Here is a 20465-nt window from a genome sequence, read left to right on the forward strand (position 1 = left end):
ATGTCCAATATTGCACATGGCTGTTTTTCAGGAACAGCTGAGTTTATGGGCAACAGTGTCTGAACTGGGCCTATGGGTCGGATTGTTTTATTTATTTTTCTTAGGTCATGGATTAAGCGATAGCCCTCTTCTGACCTTTTGGGTACAGGAAAAACGGGCGTGTTCTAAGGACTCACAGTGGTTTCTATATGATTTTTTTGCAGTTCTTTCTTAATCAGTTCTATTAAAGTTGCCAAGCGAGGCTCACATAGGGGCTACTGTTCAACCCATACAGGGTCTGATGATTTCCAGGTCAATTTGATTGGCAGCAAAGGGTGTAAGGCAGTGGCTTTCATTATAAATTTGTAATCCTGACTTCGAGCATAGCCAGAACATCTTTTTCTATTAAGGGTGGAGAATTTTGTAAAATGTAAGGGTAAATGGCAACTGTTTGTTCTGGCCTCTTTTTTGTGTGGAGTGTTATCGCCACCAATTGGGTGCTTTTCCATGCCCTGGATTGTCCCCCCACCCCGTTCACAGGAGGGACTTCTTTAATTTGCTAATGTCTGGGCCAGTGTGATTGAGGAAAAATGGTGCAGTCTGATCCAGTGTCTGCCAAAAACTGAAGTCCTAAAACGTGAGGGTCTTGGCTGCCATAGAGCTGACACGTCCCCCACACCCTCAAGGGCTCTCTTCTCACTTTCATGACCAAGGCCACCCAGGGGTTCCGCTCTGGTTTGTCCTCTGTTGACCCTGTGACACTGGAGCAGTTTGTGGTGGTGAGAGGTGCATGTTGGCTGCTGGTGATGGTGCATTGTTCTGCCACTGAATGACTGGTGGGGATGAGACAGTGACTGGTTCTTGTATATATATGGGGTATGAAGGTCCTCTGCTCCACTGGGTATTGGGAAGGCTGGGCCATCTCGCAGTGGGAGGAGGCTGAATATGGCCCGCACGCCCCCTCCCCTTTCCGTTTCTTTGAGGCTTGGATCTGCACTCCTTGGCCAGGTGTCCCCTTTTTCTACAATTCCAGCAGGTGGGTCTTTGGCGCTGCTGGGTCGGGGGTGCTGCTACTGACTGCTGTGCTGGCTGGGGACAGCTTGCTGCTACATGACTTGTTTGGCTGCATTTCAGGCAAGCCATTGCATTTGTTAGGGTATGAACTGCTGCCTGCATGGGTATTAGGTGTTCTTCCTTTACCACATGTTTGATCATGTCAGCTAAGCTGGCTCTTGCAGGCAGAGACCGTAAAATTTCCTTGGTTACAGTATTACACTGTTGCTTTAAACAGTCTGTCACCACCGGTCCCCTTGCAGCTGCAGGCAGGGTGGATGAATCAATTGCAGCCTGTAATCGGTTCACAAAATGTGTAAAACTCTCACTTTTCTTCTGTTTGATCGTTGACCATGGCGTGGACTTGTCCACAACCCGGGAAGCTGCCTTTATTGCCTCCTTAGCTGCCCTGGTTGTTGCTTTCACCTCCTCTGCTGTGAGGTGTGCAGCTTGGTTTTGGGGCGTGGCCACATCGTCATGTTTGCCAAGCAGCCTGGACAGAGTAGAGCCATGGAGAGGCTGTCCCTGCCCTGAGGCTTGAGCTAGGGCAGCTGCGCATGAATTGGACCACTCCTGCTGAAATACAATCAACCCTGCCCCATCAAAAAACATACGGGTTATTTGTGAGATATCAAACGGCAGCATATCATCATTGCTAAAAAGACTATCGATCAGTGTGGACACCAGGGGTGAATTAATTCCTTTTTCTTGCACCGCTTTCACCACAATCTGCACTTTTTTCGTACTGAGTGGGGTATAAGTCCGTCTCTGGTTCTGCCGATTGCCAGAAACCCGTACCGGGAACGCATGTATTGCAGCCGCAGGTTCCCACTCTGCACAGGCTAATTTTATCTTCTCCCAATCGGTTAATTTGCCCTGAATTTGTTCCCTTACATTGTTAAAAGCTTTGCTCGGTTTCGCCGAAAACTTTATAAAATCTGTTATCTTCGTTTCCGAATCGGACTCGGAGCCCTCTGTAGAGCTCGCCGTGGAGTTGTAACTTCCTTCCGTATCGGAAGTGAACTGGTGGTAAGCTTCCGGTTTGCTATGCTTTTTCCCCGGACTCCGCCCCCGTTCCGCCTTCGGCGGGTGGGCTCGGATGTTCCCTCTGCTTTGACTCCATTCCGCCTCCCGCGCCCGGCCCCCCCCTTCCGACCGGGGGTGACGCCGGCGCCTCTCGCGGGGGTTGTCCCACGTTCCCCCTTTTTGCTCGCCCCTGCCCTTGGTAGATGACACCGGTAAGGGACCTTGTCCGTGTGTTCGCCCCCCCCCGCTCTCCCGCGCATGCGCCATGTAGGTCGGTGGTTCCGGAATTCCTCCGACCCCCCACGCATGCTCGGTCGCGGGGTTTTGCACTTCTGGGTTCGCATCGCCACGTGGCGCCCTTCCTCGCTCGCGTTCCACGTGGCCGGCGCCATCTTGGCCACATGGCGGGGGGGGTAGCGGCGATTGGTCGCCCCGCCCCCGCGCCGGACCGTCGGCGCCATATTGGCCATATGGCGGGGGGTGTATGCCCTCTGCGGCGATAGCCAATCTCTCGGCGTCTCTTGCCTGCCGCGCGAGTTCTTCCCAGACGAGCCGCGTACATTCCTCCGCGCGGCCGCGCCGCGTTTCCGCGCCCGGGGAGACCGCCGTTTCGGACCGTGCTGGGGAGCCGCCGCTCCGCGCGGGCGGCGCCGCCGCCGGTCCTAGCGCCGTGCCTCTGCTCGGACTCTGGTCGCGGCAAGGAGGGACTATCGGGGAAGCCGCGGTTTTTTCGGGGGTGTTCGGATCTGGGGTCTCTCGCGGGGGGACCCGGGGGTTTTCCGCGTGCTTCGCGGCTTTTATGTATGTATTTGTGGAGGGGGATGAGGCGTCTGACTCCCGCTTTTCCCCTGGGGTCTCTGCTGCACTGCGCCCCCCCCCCGTCTCTTCCGGGGCTTCTCCGGAGGGTCTTGCGCCCCCTCGGTTCCCTCTCCCCGGCTGCTTAGCCGTGAATAAACACGTTTTTGCAGCGTTCCAAGCCTCCTGTTCTTCCATTGCTTTTCGCAACACTTTTTCAACTTTTCCTCATGTTTTTAAAACTTTTCTGCTGCCGGTGGCTTTTGTATCTTCCGCCAGGGCAACTGTATATTTCTCCCACCCCTCTGAATTTAATATGTTTATAGGGCGTGAAATCGCGCTTAGATCCGTTAACCTTGCAATAGCAAGAAATAAATCTTTTTTGTTCCATGCAATTCTTGAGTGGATTGCTAATTTATTCACGACCAGCTTCACGGGGTCTATGTTTTTCCTGCGGGGTCCTTTGGGGCGTTCCCCTTTTTCTTCTCTTCCTCAGGAGTTCGGACCGGCCGACTCCTACCCGCTGTGCCTTTCCAAAGCGTAGCTCCCGTCCTCTGAGGTAATCGTTCCCGGGTTTCGGCACCACTTGTAGCAGTTCGCTGTTTCTGCCACAGTGGAGGCTCTGGTATCTAGGCCTACAGCACGACTTCCACTTTACTTTCATGAGTGGGTCGGGTCTTGTAACAGACGCATGGTACCAATATGGCAGACGGTTACAAAAGACGTTTATTAAGTAAAAGGTTCAGGTTTTATACTTCTTATCTATTACTACGTCAAACAGGATATTGCCACACCTCCTGGGTTAGTAGTTGGAGTGGAAAAGTACTGGCACATGTTAGTAGAGGGTCTACATTCTTTTCAGGGGTAGCTTATCTCGAGAGGGGGATGGGGCTTGCTCTCTTCCTCACCGTTACAGTCCGAGATCTTCCGCGCCGCCTGTCCCTATCCAACCACAGAAGCTGTCAAAGTATTTTCCTTCATAGCTTTGTAGCTGAGACTTTGCCAATACAGCAACAGAGCTTTGGCTCAAACACATACAGACACAATTTCTTCATTAATATCTACTATACAAAGATAGATTAATCCGTGATGATCGTATATGTTTGTCTTTTATTTTCTTAAGTTAATAAAAAATCCTTCTGTTTACACATTTCCCCACAGTATAAATATTGACACCTTTCTGGCTGTTCTGCAGAGGATCTTCACAAGCATTCATGCTTGTCTGCTTTGCAATGTCTACTTACTGGTTTATATACAATTCTATATACTTGTATATAATTATACAATTATACTTGTATATACCACAGTACGAGTTCTTGTATATACCACGGATATATAGGTGACTTGAAAGTTATTTTTAAATACTCAGAAACTCAGTCCTTTATTTTTTTCTAGTCTACAATATTTTATAATCTAAAACTGATTAGGAGCAGAAAAGATTTTAACCTTTTCTCTAATCAGTTGTGTTTTGCGTGCAGACATGTGCCCATTTCTTCAAATAAACTTAAAAGAGGCAGAGAAAACCTGGCAAAATCTTCAAAGTAACTGTAGGAGGCCTGTCTGAACACACACCTTCAGACCTGAAGTGCAATTTGAAACTTGAGGCAAGGCATATAGTGGGTGTATTAATTCAAATTCCACCTGCTGGTGTTATGTATAGGTAAATAAACTGGGCCACTCCCCTGAACTCTTTCAGTTGGGAGATACTAGCAGGAGACCTTTAAACTAGCAGAGTTTGAGAAAGTTCTTCCTGTTGAATTAACTGCAGCAACAAGGATGAATGCGAATAATGACGTTCCTGTATTTTTCTTTCATTTGCCGTCGTGGCATTGGAAATTTTTTTAGTTTCAGTTTTGTTAGTTTGCTTGTCTGCTGCAGCAATCCTGTGCAGGTAGAAGAAAATTCTGCTTCCTTGCCTTGGAAATTACTCACCAGTTGCTACTGGAAGATTTCTGTTGTTTTTCATGTGAAACATTTCTAAGAAGGATTTTTTAGGAGTGACTGTATGAAGCTTTCCTGTACCTCTTTGCTTGGGATTAATCCACCTCTGATTTACTCAGCTTGAAAAGTGATCTGAGGCTTCTTACTGATTCTGAGTAGGTTTGTCACTGGCTGTGCTGATATGTGTCTTCAGACTGTTAAATGCACGTGTTCTGTTACAAATTCCTGTCAGAAATTTCTAAAGCCAGCCTAGCTCGTGCGAAATACCCACAGGACGGTTGAGAAGGCAGCAAGAGCAATATTTTTTGGAATGGATTCTTACCGCACCTACTGGGCATCTAATCTGTTTAATGGTTTGTGGACTGAAGGCCAAGAAGAAGATACATACGAGGTTGAATCTCGTGTGCCTTTACCATATCCTTTTCCTTTCACCGAACACTTGGATGAGAATAATTCTGTAGTTGTAAATACTTCAATTTTTCACTTCAGCCACAAAAAAAATGGGCACATTTTAAAAGTTGTCTCTAAAATCTCGTTGCCTACACCTCCCTACTCAGTAAGTATACAAGTTTTTAAAAGAAATTAAGCTTAAATACAAGAGAATGCAGTGAAAAAATTATATAAATTTGTCTCTATTGTTAAAATTGTATTGCTTGCAGGCCCTTTTCCTAATCAGTTTTCAGTGGGCACTGGAAAAACCTTATTTATACAATTCTCTGGTCATTTCTAACACAAATAATTTATCAGACACAGAAGTAAGTTAAATTCCAGATATTTAGGATCTCCTTTTAAAGTACTTCAGTGTTACTTATTACATTTCATTTTTCTCACTGAGAATAATTCACAGTAGGGGAGAGACTGCAGTCAAAGTTGTTCTCTTTTAGTTTTGGTGTACTGACTTGTAACAGTAAATAGCACAAGCTGGCAGCTTGCTTGCAGTGCTCCTGTGGAGAAATTGTTGATCTTAAAAAAGATCATGTTTGTGTTCGTACTTCTTTTTGGTTCTGTCCTGAGATATTTTTAAGAATACTTTGAGTTGTTATTACTGAAAAAAGACAGAAAATAATTTTTATTCTGAGTTTTAACTGGAATCTTCAATGCATTTCAGGAAGCCACTTTTACGGTTGTCTATGTACAGTAAATCTATCATATGTTTCCCTTTCATCTGAGGTGGGTCTTTCATTAGCGCTTGAAAATATAAGGATGAAAGAAGGGTGCTCTGTGATTTTTAAAAATATCTCAAACTAGTGCAGATAGTTGTATTTAGACCTTTCTTTAACCCCTGTCAGAATAAGTAATTAACGTGAACATGTTAATTAACATTAACATTAATGATGCACATCTGAAAAGGAATGCCATAGAAAAGACATGGAGTATTTAAGTTCAGTGTATTATAAAAGAGAATATATTCAGATTTTCTTTTCAAATTGTAAGTGGATAATTTTGTGTGCACTGTTCTATTTAATGTTCCTTAACCCATTCTTCTGAGCTTTTAAAGCAAACTCCTCATATTCACAATCTTAGCAGGACTTAATGAGAAAGATTTTATATTTTAAGAAAGTGAGAGAGAGAATAATTTCTGGAAACTGTAGACACTACTGTCTTCCAAATATTTGCCAATTAGCAGAATATGAAAAAGTTTAAAAAAAAACAAAACCAAAAAAGACTCCCACACCCAAAGGAGCAGAAAATATGTTATTTCATTTTCTGACATCTATTGTTCTTATTCAAAATAGATGGTCTTATTTTGAATACAAGCCATACAAAAAACTCATGCAGAGTTCAGGTCTAACAATTTCTGTTTGTGTCCCTCAGAGAGGTGGCTGTAGACTATAAATGTTAATAGTTGAGAAGTAAAGATTTTGGTTATTGATTTTAGTTTGATGTTATCTTAGATGGGACATTTTGTGTAATCAAAACTTCTAACAATGTTTAATCTTTATGCATTATTTTACTTTTGTAATTCTAATTTTAATTAGTTTTGAGACTATCAATTTTGATATGTTTAAACTGTAAATATACAATTTTAGGTGACATGGTTTTTCAGTAATTCAGGATGGTAGCTCAGTGAAATTGTGCTGCATCTGTGTCAGTATTTGTTAAACATTAACCCACCCAGACAAGTGGAGAAGAATAAAAAAAAATCCTTAGTAATTCTGCTAGGTTGACACTGTTGGAAGAAGCACTGCTTTACTCCTTTGTTGGTTGAAATGTGTAGTTCTTTAAAAATTCACGTTTTCCTGGTGTTCTCATCAGTTTTCATGTTAAGGAGAAAAAGGGGTGAAGCACTATTTCAGTCAATTTATAATAAGGCTTCTGCAGGTTTTATACTGTTTTTTAGCCATTCTCAGTGTGTGGTAGCTTACACGTATTTAGTGCAAAACTCATGTGTAAACAAAGGTGAATCTAGTGTAAACTCATAAATCAGGAATTACCGGAACAAAGACACGGATTTAGCCAGGTGGCTCATGGAGTTCACTCTACTGACAAAGCCTGTTTGCTTTGACTTTTATAAGTCACTCTTCACCTTGTACTCTGCAAATGAGTGTTCAATAAAGACTTTATCAAATGTCTAGTGAAGTTACGTCAGGCTTCCCATCACACTGTAAAGCAACTGTGAGTTAAATAGGACTGATGGAATAGCTATTTATCTAATTTCTGTAATTTTTTCCTGTGACAGCTTGAACATGCTAAAATTACTCAGACAGAGCTCATGCGAGAGTCCTTCAAAAAGCAGCAAGAGGCCACAGAATTTATCAGGTATCAGGAAGAGCTACAAGAACGTCTCAATGAAGAAGCCAGAGCCAGAGAGCAGTTGGCTTTGGAGCTTAGTAAAGCTGAAGGTGAGTAGCTTTTCTGATGAGTTGTTGGACTTTGCACCTACTTACTTATTAATTGGGTAAAGAAATTGCAAATTTGATCAATTTCTTTGCAAATTTTAGAATGTTATCAGCCTTCTGGATAATTATGGGCGTCATGACCTCTGGAGGTCCCCTACCAACATAAACCACCCTGTGATTCTGTTTTCCAATTTTGATTCACTTATCTGAAAATATATACGACTATATTAAAAATACTAGGTTGTGTATGTGTTTGGATCCTCAAAATTAATTTGTTTCATCATAATGTTTGTTTGTGCAGACAAGCTTAAGTGTCAACAACTTGAAATCATAAATAGTTGAGGCTGGAAGGCACTTCTGGAGAACTATTTCTGCCCCTTGCTCAAATGCAAGATCAGGTAGAGCAGCTTTGCCTAGTTGTTCAGTCAGGTTTTGAATGTCCACAGTCTCTCTGAGTGTTCCAGTGTTTGACTGTCAGTGAGGGCAAAGGAAAAAAACCCCAAACTTATTTTCACATGTTGAAGTGCAGTTTCCCATGTTTCAGTTTGTGCCTGATGCCTCTTGACTTTGACCCAGAATCTTTACTCTGAGTGTGATTATATGGTGGTGATATGTTTCAGTTTGCACTGTTTGAAGTGATCTTTTTAAAAGTGTATTTGCAACTTCATTAGGGAAGCAATTAAAACTTGTAGGGTCTTAAAATAGGGGATATCTAATAATCTATTCTGACATCACGAAAGTATGTTCAGCCCTGGCGGACACTTTATTTGTTCTCTTCTTTTGATAGCTCAATGTTTTATAGCCACCTGACATTTCTATCATTATCTCTGATTAGCATCTGGAAAAGATGCAAAAGACACCTGCTCTATAGATAGGGTCTCTGTAGCAGTAAGCAGAAAGGTAGTTTTGAAGCTCAGCAGACTTCTCTGTTTCAAAGTGGGAGCATAGTGTGAAGTTTGATAGTCAAATGTTACTCCCAGAGAAGGATACCCTGACAGGCTTCCTCTTCTTTTTACACAGACAGATAATCCATCATGATTTCACATGCTATTAATAGCTGGGACACACATAAGCTGAAAAGCAGTGCAGGTTTCTAAGCTACATGTCTAAAACGTGGTGTGAGAGACAGTTGGTGGCCTGTCAGTTCATGCAGCACGTATCTTGTGTGTCAGCAGCAGTAGTACTGGCTGCAACATTTCAGTAGCTTTAGCAAAACCAGAAGGGTTGAAAATTGATTTCAGAGGGATACATTAAAATCTGAAATAGGCATTACTACTTTTTTTCTCTCCCAAAATTAAATTAAGAGTGAAAAAAATTGTTTGGAATACATCTTAACATGCAAAAATAGCGAAGAACTCTTCCACAAAATATAAATAACCTAAGAATTTATATTCTGACACAGACAGAGTTACAAAATGTTTAATATTGAAGAATTTCAGAATATAGGCAGCTATATGTTGCTGCTTTCTTTAGAGGATAATATTTTGTCTTGATAGAAGTTTTATTCACAAATCTTCAATAATAAAGTAAAAATGCCTAATATATTAGGACAGAATGGCCATGTTGATTTGGTTCATGAACACTCTAGAATGTAAGAGACAGAATTAGATGTTAGTTTTAGCCCTTGATAAAGACATTGCACAGTTGTGAGTTAGGTGCATTTGAAATTTAATGCACTTTTAAATGACTGGCACCCTTTTTTGTTGGTGTTGGCATAACAAAACAAAGATGTCTTGGAACTCTTTCTGTTTGATTTCTGCCCATTGAACTGAGCTGTGAGCATACTCTGACAAAGACAAACTACATTCTTTTATCGAATTCCTTAGGTAAGTATGCAGAGCAATGTCTTAGTTCATTATACATCTGATGGTACTCTGTCTTCTCTTGAGATTAAATGTGTCATTTGTGATCATTTCTTTCTTATCACAAAACCTGCTGCAGCTGAGACGCTTTCAAATCTCTTGTGTTTTAGTGGTGTCAGATATGACTTATCTGATGTGATAGAAAAGCTAATGCAAATTTGTTCACTGAACTCTGACAATTTTCATTACATCTCAGAAAAAACCCTGGCAGAAATAAATACCACAACATGTGATTTTAGCAGACTTCATAACTTTTTTGTGGGAGTGTGCATTCCATTTAACCCGGGAATGCTCTCTCAACTTCAAATCTGTGAAGTATTCATTGTGAACAGCATCTGGTATGGTGGGAATCAGCACTGGAGTTTGTATTGTCTCAAAGTTTTGAAATGTTATAAAGGATGTTACTTGTTCAGTGTTTTCTGTTTCAATATCCAGTCCTATATGTCTCTGTTCACTGTGAATTCAAAAATGGAAAAAAAAGATGAGTCTACATGGTTAACAAATGGAAATACCTTTAGTTTTTCTACATTCTCAAGGTAGGGTAAAATCCATTTTAATACTCACTCAAAACTGGATTTACAGTGATTTATACTGAACTTACTTAAATTTCTTATTTCTCCTGTGTTTATTATAAACATAGTTTTCCTTGGCTTTGGAGTTCCTGTTTGCTCCAGGGGTTTTCTGCTGAGTAAAAGTTAAGCGTAGTATTTGGTGTTCTGGTATCTTTCCTGTAATTTGTTCATCGTGGAAGGATAGCAAGGACAGGAGTAGAAATTGCCAGGTGTCGAACATCTAACATACATGTGCATGCATGTTAGAGTACAATAGTGACTTCAACAAGAAAAAGATTGGTTTTGATTTTCTATTAAATCTGCCTCCAAACTGATGTTTTACAGGTCTCATTGATGGTTATGCAGATGAGAAAGCGTTTCTGGAAAAACAACTCCAGGAAAAAATAGATGTAATTGACCATCTAGAGCAAGAGCTGCTGTGTACAGGTAACAAATTGCAGGAGTTAGAGGCTGAACAGCAGCAGGTCCAGGAAGAAAAGGAATTACTCTCCAGACAGAAGGACGCAATGAGAGCAGAGGCTGGGCCAGTAGAGCAACGTATGTATTCATCACAGTCTTTCTATGAGATTTGCTTGTACTTCCAAATAATAATAAGTAGTCTTGGCAAAGGCTTCTCCCCATTGCCTTTGTGATCATGAATAAAAATGTGATAGGGCCAACTGTGATATTTTCACACCTGTTGCCTAATGTTAGCAGGATATCTTTCCTTGACCAAGAAATGAATGAATTTTTAGAAATGTTGAGAAATTACAGTTTTTCTTTATGTCAGATAAGGCCTCATCTCAAAAAATCTGCTTTTATTTAGATTACCACTGGAGATGGAATAGCAACAATGGATAAAAGTACTGTCTAAATACTTTCCAAACAGACTTAAGGACAGACTAGGAAGCATACAGCATACCTACCAGAACATGATTGCACTACATGTGATGGCTGTATTTATTTTCAGTCACGGAAAATAAACTTTTCTAATTAATTCCTCTTTCAGGGAAGAATAGCACAACAGTTGCAGGATAAGGAAAGCCCTTTATCTACCAGTAATGAAAACTTTCAGCCCTGATGGTGAAAATTTCAGATATATACATTGTCAATGTAATCTAACTAACTGCTTACTCAAAAAAAAGCATTTACCCTCATGAAGTAAATGTCTTTTAATTCTTCCTTAAACTAATAACTGAAATTAATATTTCATGTTTGAGAAGGGAAGAAAATTAGGACACTAGTGTTTTAAGAAGTACTGATTTTTCAAGGATTGCAGTGCTTACACTGTAAATAGCAGGTTGAAGTTATCATTTTATTTAATTTTTAGAAGTTTATTCCAGTTAATAATGTTACCATTTTTATAGATTGCACATCTTGTGTATCTGCAATTTCCTGGAATTTTCTGTAACAACAAAATTTTAAGACCAACCTGCTGCTTCCTACTCTGTAATAAAGAAGATCCTTGTCTATGGTTCCATTTAGTTATTTTTTGTATGGTTTAGGCTTCTAAATAGATTGAAGCTATTTTGATGTTTACAAGCTATAAGGATAAGCAATTCTATAAATATGTGTAGGTACTTACATCATGCATACCAGAATAACTTGTCGCGTTCCCTAAGTTATCTCAACAACTTTGTCATTAAATGCCACATCTATCTTTGGCTTCATTTTCTCTTACATTGTTGCACCACAAGAAAACTATAGCTGGCATGTGAATTACTTTGCTTCTTTTTTTTTGTTTTCTCTCTCTCTATTCTCCTAGGCCTAGTAGATGCTGCAATCGATGCAGCTTCCCAAGCAGGTGTGTTTGTATGTTGCATGGCCAATCTGTAACTGGGTGGAAGACTTACACGTACTGACATTGTTAATCAGGATTATTGGGCTTTTGGCTTACTGACGTTACTTGTAATTCTTACTGGCCTGCAGCTTTGATGTTGTACTTCATACTGAGTTCTACATTTTGCTAACAACATTTCTTATAATTTCTAAGCATAATAAGCAAATTCATCAATAACCATCATCTTATTCACCTAAGAATTACAGTTACTTAGATGGTCTTTGAGAGATATTTTTGTAGTCTTTTATTTCTTTTTATTTCCAAATACAGCTGAGTCATTCACTGTGATAATTAAACATCTTATTATATTGCTGTATAATGGTTACCTAGAAATGAGAATTGGTTGCGTACGATGTAAGATGATGGTGCCTGAAAGATCTTTCTTCTCTAGTGAAAGTACATTTTATTGTTTCTGTCTAAATATCAATCCTGTTTTTAAGATTCTCCAAAAGTAAGTGCACTTTGCCGTTTGGGTTTTACCTCAAAGGGTTTGTATGGTTATTTAATAGGCACTTCACTGGGCTGTGGCTTAAGAGTCTTAGAGTGGTTTGGGGCTTTCCTGTATATGTGCTTGCTGGCTTTTTCATGATGACTCAAAATTGGGCATTCATGCAGTCACTGATTTTGCAAGCTCCAGTTGCAGGTCAGTAATTTTCCTCTCTGTCTGCCCAGCAACCTCGCTAAGTCTTTCAATATTTCCCTCAAATTATTTATATGTATCACATTAAATAATGAAGTCTGGGAGTGGATTAATTTTGCTGGCAATGGGGATGAGAAGAGGGTTGGGTTTTCTGTGCATCACTGTTAATTCCTGTGCTGACTCTAGCTGTGGTTTTATGCCATGCATTTTCTCTTCTTTTCAATTGTACAAAGGCCTTTTAATTGGTATGAAATTTAAACAGGGAAGTGATCTGATACAACCTCAGTAACAGTCCTTGGAAGACTACCTAAAGGATAGTAATTTTAATACGAATTTGCTTCAGTCACTATCATGATTATTTCTCAGAAGAAAATATATTTTCAAAAAAAGAAAAATAGTAAAAAACCCAAGCCAGTTCACATCCTTCTGCAGATTACAGCATGGATACCTTGGGGAGTGGTTTTGCTTCATAACATTGCTTACTATTCATATCTAAAAGTAGTGATGTTTTTATTATACTCAGAATTACTGGAGGAAACAGAAAAGCTAATGAAGGAAAAAATTGAAGTACAACGTCAAGCTGAAAAAGAGTATGATGACCTTCAGAAGCAAGTTAAAGTCTTGGAAATAGACTTGGAAGAACAGGTCAATCGTTTCATAGAACTAGAACAAGAGAAAAATGCAGAACTAATGGACTTAAGGCAGCAAAATCAGGCCTTGGAGAAGCAACTGGAGAAAACAAGAAAATTTCTAGATGTAAGTATGGTAAAAGACAGATATCGTGAAGGTGTGTAGCACTGCTGAAGTTTGGTTCAGGGAGAAATGCTAATTTTTTTTTAGATTTTGAGCAAACATAGGCAAATGATGGCAAACATAGGCAGTGTTGTAGGTTCTAGCCCAAGAATTTATTAACATTTTAGAAGTTGAAAGTTATTTGGAAGTGCTCTCTTAGGACAACTCTGTATTTTAAGCAATTTATAATTCTTTTTTTCTGATAGCTTTTCATAATATTAACACAGAGTTAATTTCCATTTTGAATTTCTATTTATTCTACATTTATCAAAGACAAACACTAGGGAAGAAATCATAAAATATTTGCTTACTGTCATTTGTGTGGTGTACCTCGAACAGAAGAACAAACCTGTCATTTTTGTGAAATATTATTTGTCATGTCTCTGCTATGCTAGTTTTTTGATTAAAAAGATTAAATTTATTGCCTCAAATGATAAAGATGTTAATGGTATCTGCAATAAGTTCTGCTAGTGTATAAATACTGACATTACTGTTATCAGTCTCATACTAATGCAAGTTAGAAGTGATGGCACTTAATTTGGATAGTTTTTTAATCAAATGGTGTATTCACATAACTTCTTAACTTTCAGGAGCAAGCAATTGACCGAGAGCATGAGAGAGATGTATTCCAGCAAGAGATACAGAAGCTGGAACAGCAGCTTAAGGTTCCACAAAGGAGTCAGCCTGTCAATGAACATCAAACCAGAGAGGTAACATGTTTTATTACTTCGTACTCAATGAATATGAATGACAAGTTGACAGCTGTTAAGGTATTACAATGAAGCTATTTTATGGTGTACCTACTCTGCATCCATTTGCAAGCCAGAAGAGTAAATGCCCTGAGATTGAAGGTGTTGCAGGAAAATGGTGGAACCGTGTTTTGGGGGTTTTTCTAGGCTGTTTGGTTTTAGTAGCAGACATACAGAAACTTCTTGACTTTGAATATAGGCTCTCTCCTATAACTTAACTTAGAAAATCCACTGTTCTCAAAAGTTTGTGGGAACATTCAAGACTATTCTAGCAAATTTACATTCTTATGTTCTTTGACAGTGTTCTTTACATTAAGTTCTTATGTTGTTTTTTGACATGCTGTTTATAGGACAGGTACATCACTGAGGGTATTGAGTTACTGAGGTTTAACACCTGTGATGTAGCACTCTGTGTGTACACCTGAACCTCCCCAGTGAGTCTCTTGGCACTGAAACAAATGCAGTAACTGTAGAACAGCAGCTCCAGGGAATCACAGAAAACTCTCAGACTCAGCTAAATCAAGAAGTGGCAGCAGTGCAAATGTTATGTATTATAATGCTTTTGCAGATTTTGTTTGATGAACTGTTAGTGAATTAAATTATATTTTATTTTTTGTGGGTTTTCTTGTCTGCTGCTTTTTGATCAAGATTGATACTTTTGCATGGTTTTCTTTCTTGATTTTCAGTATTAAAATGCCCTCTATTACATTAGACTGTCATTTTCAAATCAAAGGTCTTACTGGAGTAGTTGAGTTGCTGACATTCAAGTCTTAAATCTTAGCAATATTTAGTGTTCTGTATTATATGAAATAGTGGAAAGTGTCCCTGCCTGTGGCAGGTATGTTGGAACTAGGTGACCCTTAAGGTCCCTTCCAACCAAAACCTTTATGATTCTAGGATATATTTTAGGACCACAGACAGTAATAGGACACAAATTGCTATATGTGAGATGAGAGTGTCAAAGTACTTATTTATTTGGAATTTGCAAGTTTAGAACTGTGATTCATTTGGTTTCAAAATATATTTTAGTACAAAGGTTTGCATGAAATATGACATTGTTCAGTCAGTACTGTGGGATATGGTTGTCATCAGCCTCTGTGAACAATGAATCATCTGGAATTAGCTGGGTACGTGTTAAACAAAACATACAGAGCAGTTCTATTTCCTTCTGTTGCCAAGAGTGTGCACATTCCTCTCCTGCTGACATTTTACACAGATCGAGGTGGCTCTAGCACAATTAGTTTTCCTGAATACAGGATGTTAATTTTCAGTTCATTTTGTTATGTGTCTGTTTATTATTTGTGGCACAGATAGCATATAAATTCCTGCTTAAAATTCTCACATTAAAAAAAAATCTTCCAAGAAAAGTTCAAATTTGATAGCATATAAAAATTGGCCTCTTTGTTCACAATCTGATATAAAAATTGGCCTCTTTGTTCACAATCTGTTTGTAAAAATCATCCTGATTTGTATCTACATATACACATAGGTGTACACTCTTAAGCTGGCAGATATGCTACTATGGAAATATAAAGCATACTGTAAAATGAAAGACAGATTTAACTTTGATTAAAATTTTGAGATTTGTACTTAATGTTTTTAAATTAGAATTTTTTGGTTGGTAGAAAGACAGTAAGATAATGTCTGCAAGCACCACAGATGTAGGAGCTGGTTTAGATGTAGGTGATGTTAAATGTGATATGCTGGAAATTATAGACAGGATTTTCAATAATGTATTAGATTTACATTTATCTTATCAAATGCAGTACATATTCTTACCATAGAGTATATTTTGATGGCACAGTGCTCCTTGAAATATTTTGTAAATATACATATTTTCATTATTTATCATGCTTTTGAGAGAGCTGTTCTATTTTTTGTAGTTGCACATTTTTTAAAATCCGCTTCTGTTTTGAGAGAATGCCATGAGCGTATTCAGTTGATAACTAAATTTGTTTCTTACTGTTGTTACAGCTTCATCAACTTATTCCAGGGAGGGTTGTCATAGAGTCTGCTCTAGACTTGATTTTTATTTTTCCATTTCTCTCTCAGGACTTTTTTGAGGTCACTTCAGACTGTGATGTTGCTCATGGATGGATAACGTCAATAATACCATCCTGTCAGCTTTATGTTCTGGTCCTCTTCTCTCCTGTCTCTTGAAATGCTTTGACTCTTCTACCTTTTGGCTACATCGTAACTTCCTAATTGTAAATACTGAAATCAGTTTCTTGAGTGGGACAAAGATTACTTTCCCTATCTCTTGCTCAATTACTCAGGTCTTACCACTGTACATTGTACTATGGATTTGTTATGCATCTCTCCTATCTGTAATTTCAATTAATAATTTCTGAAATACAACTAGAAATGGATAGATAATACTATCTCTGCTACTTTAGTTAATCTTTTAATATGTTGTTTCTGAGATACATACATAGGACCTACTTGAGATTCAGAATGTTTGATTTGGGTGTTTTATCCCGCCCAGAAAGTGAATTTATTGCATCCATGACATATGTTTGGTCCCATTTAAGGAACACAGCAAGAAAACAAAGCTTCCTGTCTTTTGTGATTTAAGTATAGCTATTCTCTTCAATATTAAAGATTAAAGAGTTTTAGCATATTCCTGGATATCAGTAATCAGCTCCTTCTTTTGAATAATTTTGTCACAGATTTTTAGAACTATGATTTTCTTCTGAGGCCAATAGCATCTTGACCATAGGGTCAAGCCATTGACAGCTCAAGCCATCCATCCATAGGTGTTAAAGGCATCATTTTAGTGGGCTGCATAGGGATGCTGTGCTGCTTGCTTTTAACTGACTAGAGCCTGAAGGCTTCAGAAGAACAAGATCAGATCTAGAGAGTAGACAATGTGGCACAGATCATACAACTTCTGAAATAAAGCTGTTTGTATTTGTTGGTTGTAGCACCACAGTATTCTGACTATATGATTCTGTTTCACCTGAAGGGTAGGAGTTTCGTTATGGGAGAAAAAGAGAAATATTTTCTTCCTGCCAAAAATGCATGGTGTTGCTTTTGCTAGTGAACCCTTCCAGTGCAGTACAATATGATAATCTTGCCGTATTGTCATCAGGTTGAACAGTTAACAAATCATCTCAAAGAAAAAACAGACAAATGCAGTGAGCTTTTGCTCTCTAAGGAGCAGCTTCAGAGAGATATACAAGAACGAAATGAGGAAATTGAGAAGCTAGAATGCAGAATAAGAGAACTGGAACAAGCCTTAATCATCAGTGCAGACCACTTGCAAAAGGTATTGCTTGGTTGAAATTTATCAAAGATTTGCTGCTTTCTTATTTCCTTGAGACCAAAATAGTGTGTTTTTTTTAATCTGATAACTATAAATATTATTTCTGTTTAATAGGTGGAGGAAAGGAAGCAGTTTGGCACCATCATAGTAAAGGGAGAGTTACCTCTTGAAGTACAGCTGCAAGCTGAACGAGAAGCTGTGGACAGAAAGGAAAAGGAGGTAAAATGGCTGTGAACGTTTACATCTTTCCACTTCTATTTTGGTTTGTCAGTTTTTGCTTTTTGTTGAACTTAATGGACTATACAGGTGAAATTTTTTACAGTTAGAGAGACAGCAGTCCAAATCCCTTTGAAATTCTCACATGATCCATGATAGTTGTTGTTCTGTTCTGTTAATATTTATGACTTGCAAGAGTGTTTCTGAAATAAAAATTCAGCCCAATTAAGAAAAACTGATTTATTTTTTTTTAGTGATGTTTAAAATTCCATTCAGTTTAGGGACTCAGAACGTCACCAAGTACACATTCTTTTGTTTGTGCATAGCGAACCAGTTTACTGTAGACATTGTGCTTGAAATTTATAGGATTTAATTTTTGGTTTGGCTTTCTACAACTTTTCCTACTCCTTTTGCTGGGAACATAGGTCACGAACCTTGAGGAACAATTGGAGCAGTTTCGAGAGGAGCTAGAAAATAAAAATGAAGAAGTTCAGCAATTGCACATGCAGCTAGAAATCCAGCGAAAGGAGTCCACTACACACTTGCAGGAACTTGAACAAGAGAACAAATTATTTAAGGTAAGTGTGTAACAGAGAAGCCTAAAGATTTAGTCTCCTTCCTCCACAGAAATAAGTTCTTTGAAAATGCCAAGACACCAAATTCTTTTCCTCAAGCATTCCACCATTCAACTTGCCAAAATATTAAAAAGCTCATATGATTCTTGTCATTCCATGAAATTTGTGTTATTTTAATTCCTACACTGGAAATACTCATACAAGAATATACAGAAAATGCTATGTATGACTGTAACATGTTTCGGGGGGGTGTTTTGGCAGGATGAAATGGAAATCCTAGGACTAGCTATCCAGAAATCTGAAGATGCCACCATAAAGGACCATCACCTAGTGGCTGGGAGGCTTGCTCACATCATGCAAGAAAAGGATCAGGAAATATATCATCTTCATGAACAAATAGCAAAACTGCAGCAGCAACTTGAAGTCACAACTGACAACAAGGTACAGACTTCTGAAATGTTTTTCAGAGTCCTACTTTCTGCTCCTAGTTTGAAGGAAAAAAAACCCTCTGTCCCTCACCAGTTGCATTATCTTCTATTGCTGCCTCTAATTTAAAAGTGCAGATGCTTCCATTTCAAGCCATGCCTTAAACCTAATCTCTTTTTACTTTTTAGTCTTGTTTATGACAGATGCCTTTTGTTTGCTTTTCTTTTTAATTATTCTCCCTTATTTCCGCTTGAGTTTTTGTCTTAAATTCTTCTCCATTCCTTATTCTTCTGATACTTCTGAGTATTTAAGGGTATTTAAGTTGCTGAATTCAATCTCAACATTCATTTTAGCATATTCCCTCATATGACTTACATTCAATGTTGCACTCCAGTGACATCTGCTGGATCATGTTAGATTTTAATGTGTTTTTAGCAGTTGAACTTTTGAACTCCATGAGCTTGTGTGAATGCTTTGTTCTTATATCAGTGTTGGCAACATCTTTTGTCCAATTTCAAGCATGGAGGTGCAAACAAAATGCTGTGTTTTATTAGAAGTAGAGGAGAAGAAAGAAAGAAGCAGATTTATCTTTTATTTACTGAGCTTTAACACCTGTAGCTTTCTGTTATTTTTCTATTATGTGGGGGTTTTTTGATTATCAGCTTCATCTTCTTTTGGATTACTTTCATTTTATAGGGATAAAACACACTGATTTTTTCAGTGGCTGACTTAGGCATTCTGACTACTTTAAATGTCATTTATTAGTCGTAAGCTTTCACTCAAAAGCAAGTTAAGAAAAGGATTTCTGTTATCCCTTTGTGGTTGACTGAACATTTAGGCTAACATTCTACCAGGACATATTGAATCCACTAAAACTGGGCTCTGACTGATCTGGATAATTTCACTGAGTCTTTATGTTCAAAATTCAGTTTTAGTGAAACTCGGTGAATAGTGACAAAACCTTGAACTGGATTTAGGAAACTGGATTTGGGAAATACCATGCTTCAGTTCTGCTCTGTACAATGAGCAGTAATAGAGTTACAGTTCTTGCCTTGAGAAAAATACCTAGGATTCAGTTATAATTCATTTTAATTAATTGGGTTTTTCTCCTGTTACATGAAGCTTAATTTTCTTAATTTCATCCTCTTACTTGGTTTTATTTTCCAGGACATTAAGTAATTACTCTGCTTGGTTATAAGAGCATTATTAAATATTAATAGATTATTCTTAGGGTAATCCCTTTTCTAAGTCCCTTGGACATCTTCATCCCACTAAGTGCTTTTAATTACTGTGGGCCTTTTTTCCATTATGTTATGAAGAACAGAAACTGTTATGCTGAGTTGATAGCAATCACCAGGATCACTGTGCCGCCTTCTGCCTACTGCCCCTGCCTTCTGCCTGGGGTTGAAACTATGATCTTTAACATCCTTTCAAACTCAAACCATTTTTTGATTTTATGATTTGTTCAGATTTTATTTAGAGTTTTTGCACTTCCTCTAGTCTGTGGATTTTTAAAATTAAGTTCTTGGTTGGCAAACCAACCTTCCTAATTTTTATATGGTCACATTAATTTTTGTACATATTATACTTATTACAAAGTGATCTTATTATTCTCTTAGCTAACTGAGCATAGTGAAGTATTAAGTGACAAAGGAAAAGGCATGGCTATTAGAGTAATAAATTTAGTCATCTTTCATCTTTTCTGCATATTTTTTCATATTGAAACAGGCTCTGTTAGAGTTCTTACCTATTTCAGATACCATAACTGATTTTACCTTATATGTTTTTATTAATATTTTGGACGTATTTTCTTCTGTCTTCTGCATTTCCACTGTAGAAGCACTGTTCTCTTGAGATCTCTAAACATTCACTTAAAAAATCCATTTTGTTTCTTAGCCTTACTATTATCTGTCTT

General features: G+C 38.5%; 2 protein-coding genes across 2 annotated transcripts in view; one reads left to right on the forward strand and one right to left on the reverse strand.

Moving 5' to 3' along the window:
- The window catches only part of KRIT1 (KRIT1 ankyrin repeat containing), a 410476-nt gene that overhangs the window by 332280 nt on the left and 57731 nt on the right, over window positions 1-20465 (reverse strand). The window lies entirely within an intron of this gene.
- AKAP9 (A-kinase anchoring protein 9) overlaps window positions 1-20465 on the forward strand; it is a 113492-nt gene that overhangs the window by 71024 nt on the left and 22003 nt on the right. Inside the window, exons 23-31 of the mRNA XM_066317183.1 lie at window positions 7475-7637; window positions 10393-10605; window positions 11813-11851; window positions 13051-13283; window positions 13910-14029; window positions 17160-17336; window positions 17448-17552; window positions 17975-18127; window positions 18386-18565. Coding sequence (XP_066173280.1) covers window positions 7475-7637; window positions 10393-10605; window positions 11813-11851; window positions 13051-13283; window positions 13910-14029; window positions 17160-17336; window positions 17448-17552; window positions 17975-18127; window positions 18386-18565 — 1383 coding nt within the window. The remainder of the gene's footprint in view (window positions 1-7474; window positions 7638-10392; window positions 10606-11812; window positions 11852-13050; window positions 13284-13909; window positions 14030-17159; window positions 17337-17447; window positions 17553-17974; window positions 18128-18385; window positions 18566-20465) is intronic.

This window comes from Sylvia atricapilla, chromosome 1 (assembly GCF_009819655.1).
Source record: "Sylvia atricapilla isolate bSylAtr1 chromosome 1, bSylAtr1.pri, whole genome shotgun sequence".
Classification (NCBI taxonomy): domain Eukaryota; kingdom Metazoa; phylum Chordata; class Aves; order Passeriformes; family Sylviidae; genus Sylvia; species Sylvia atricapilla.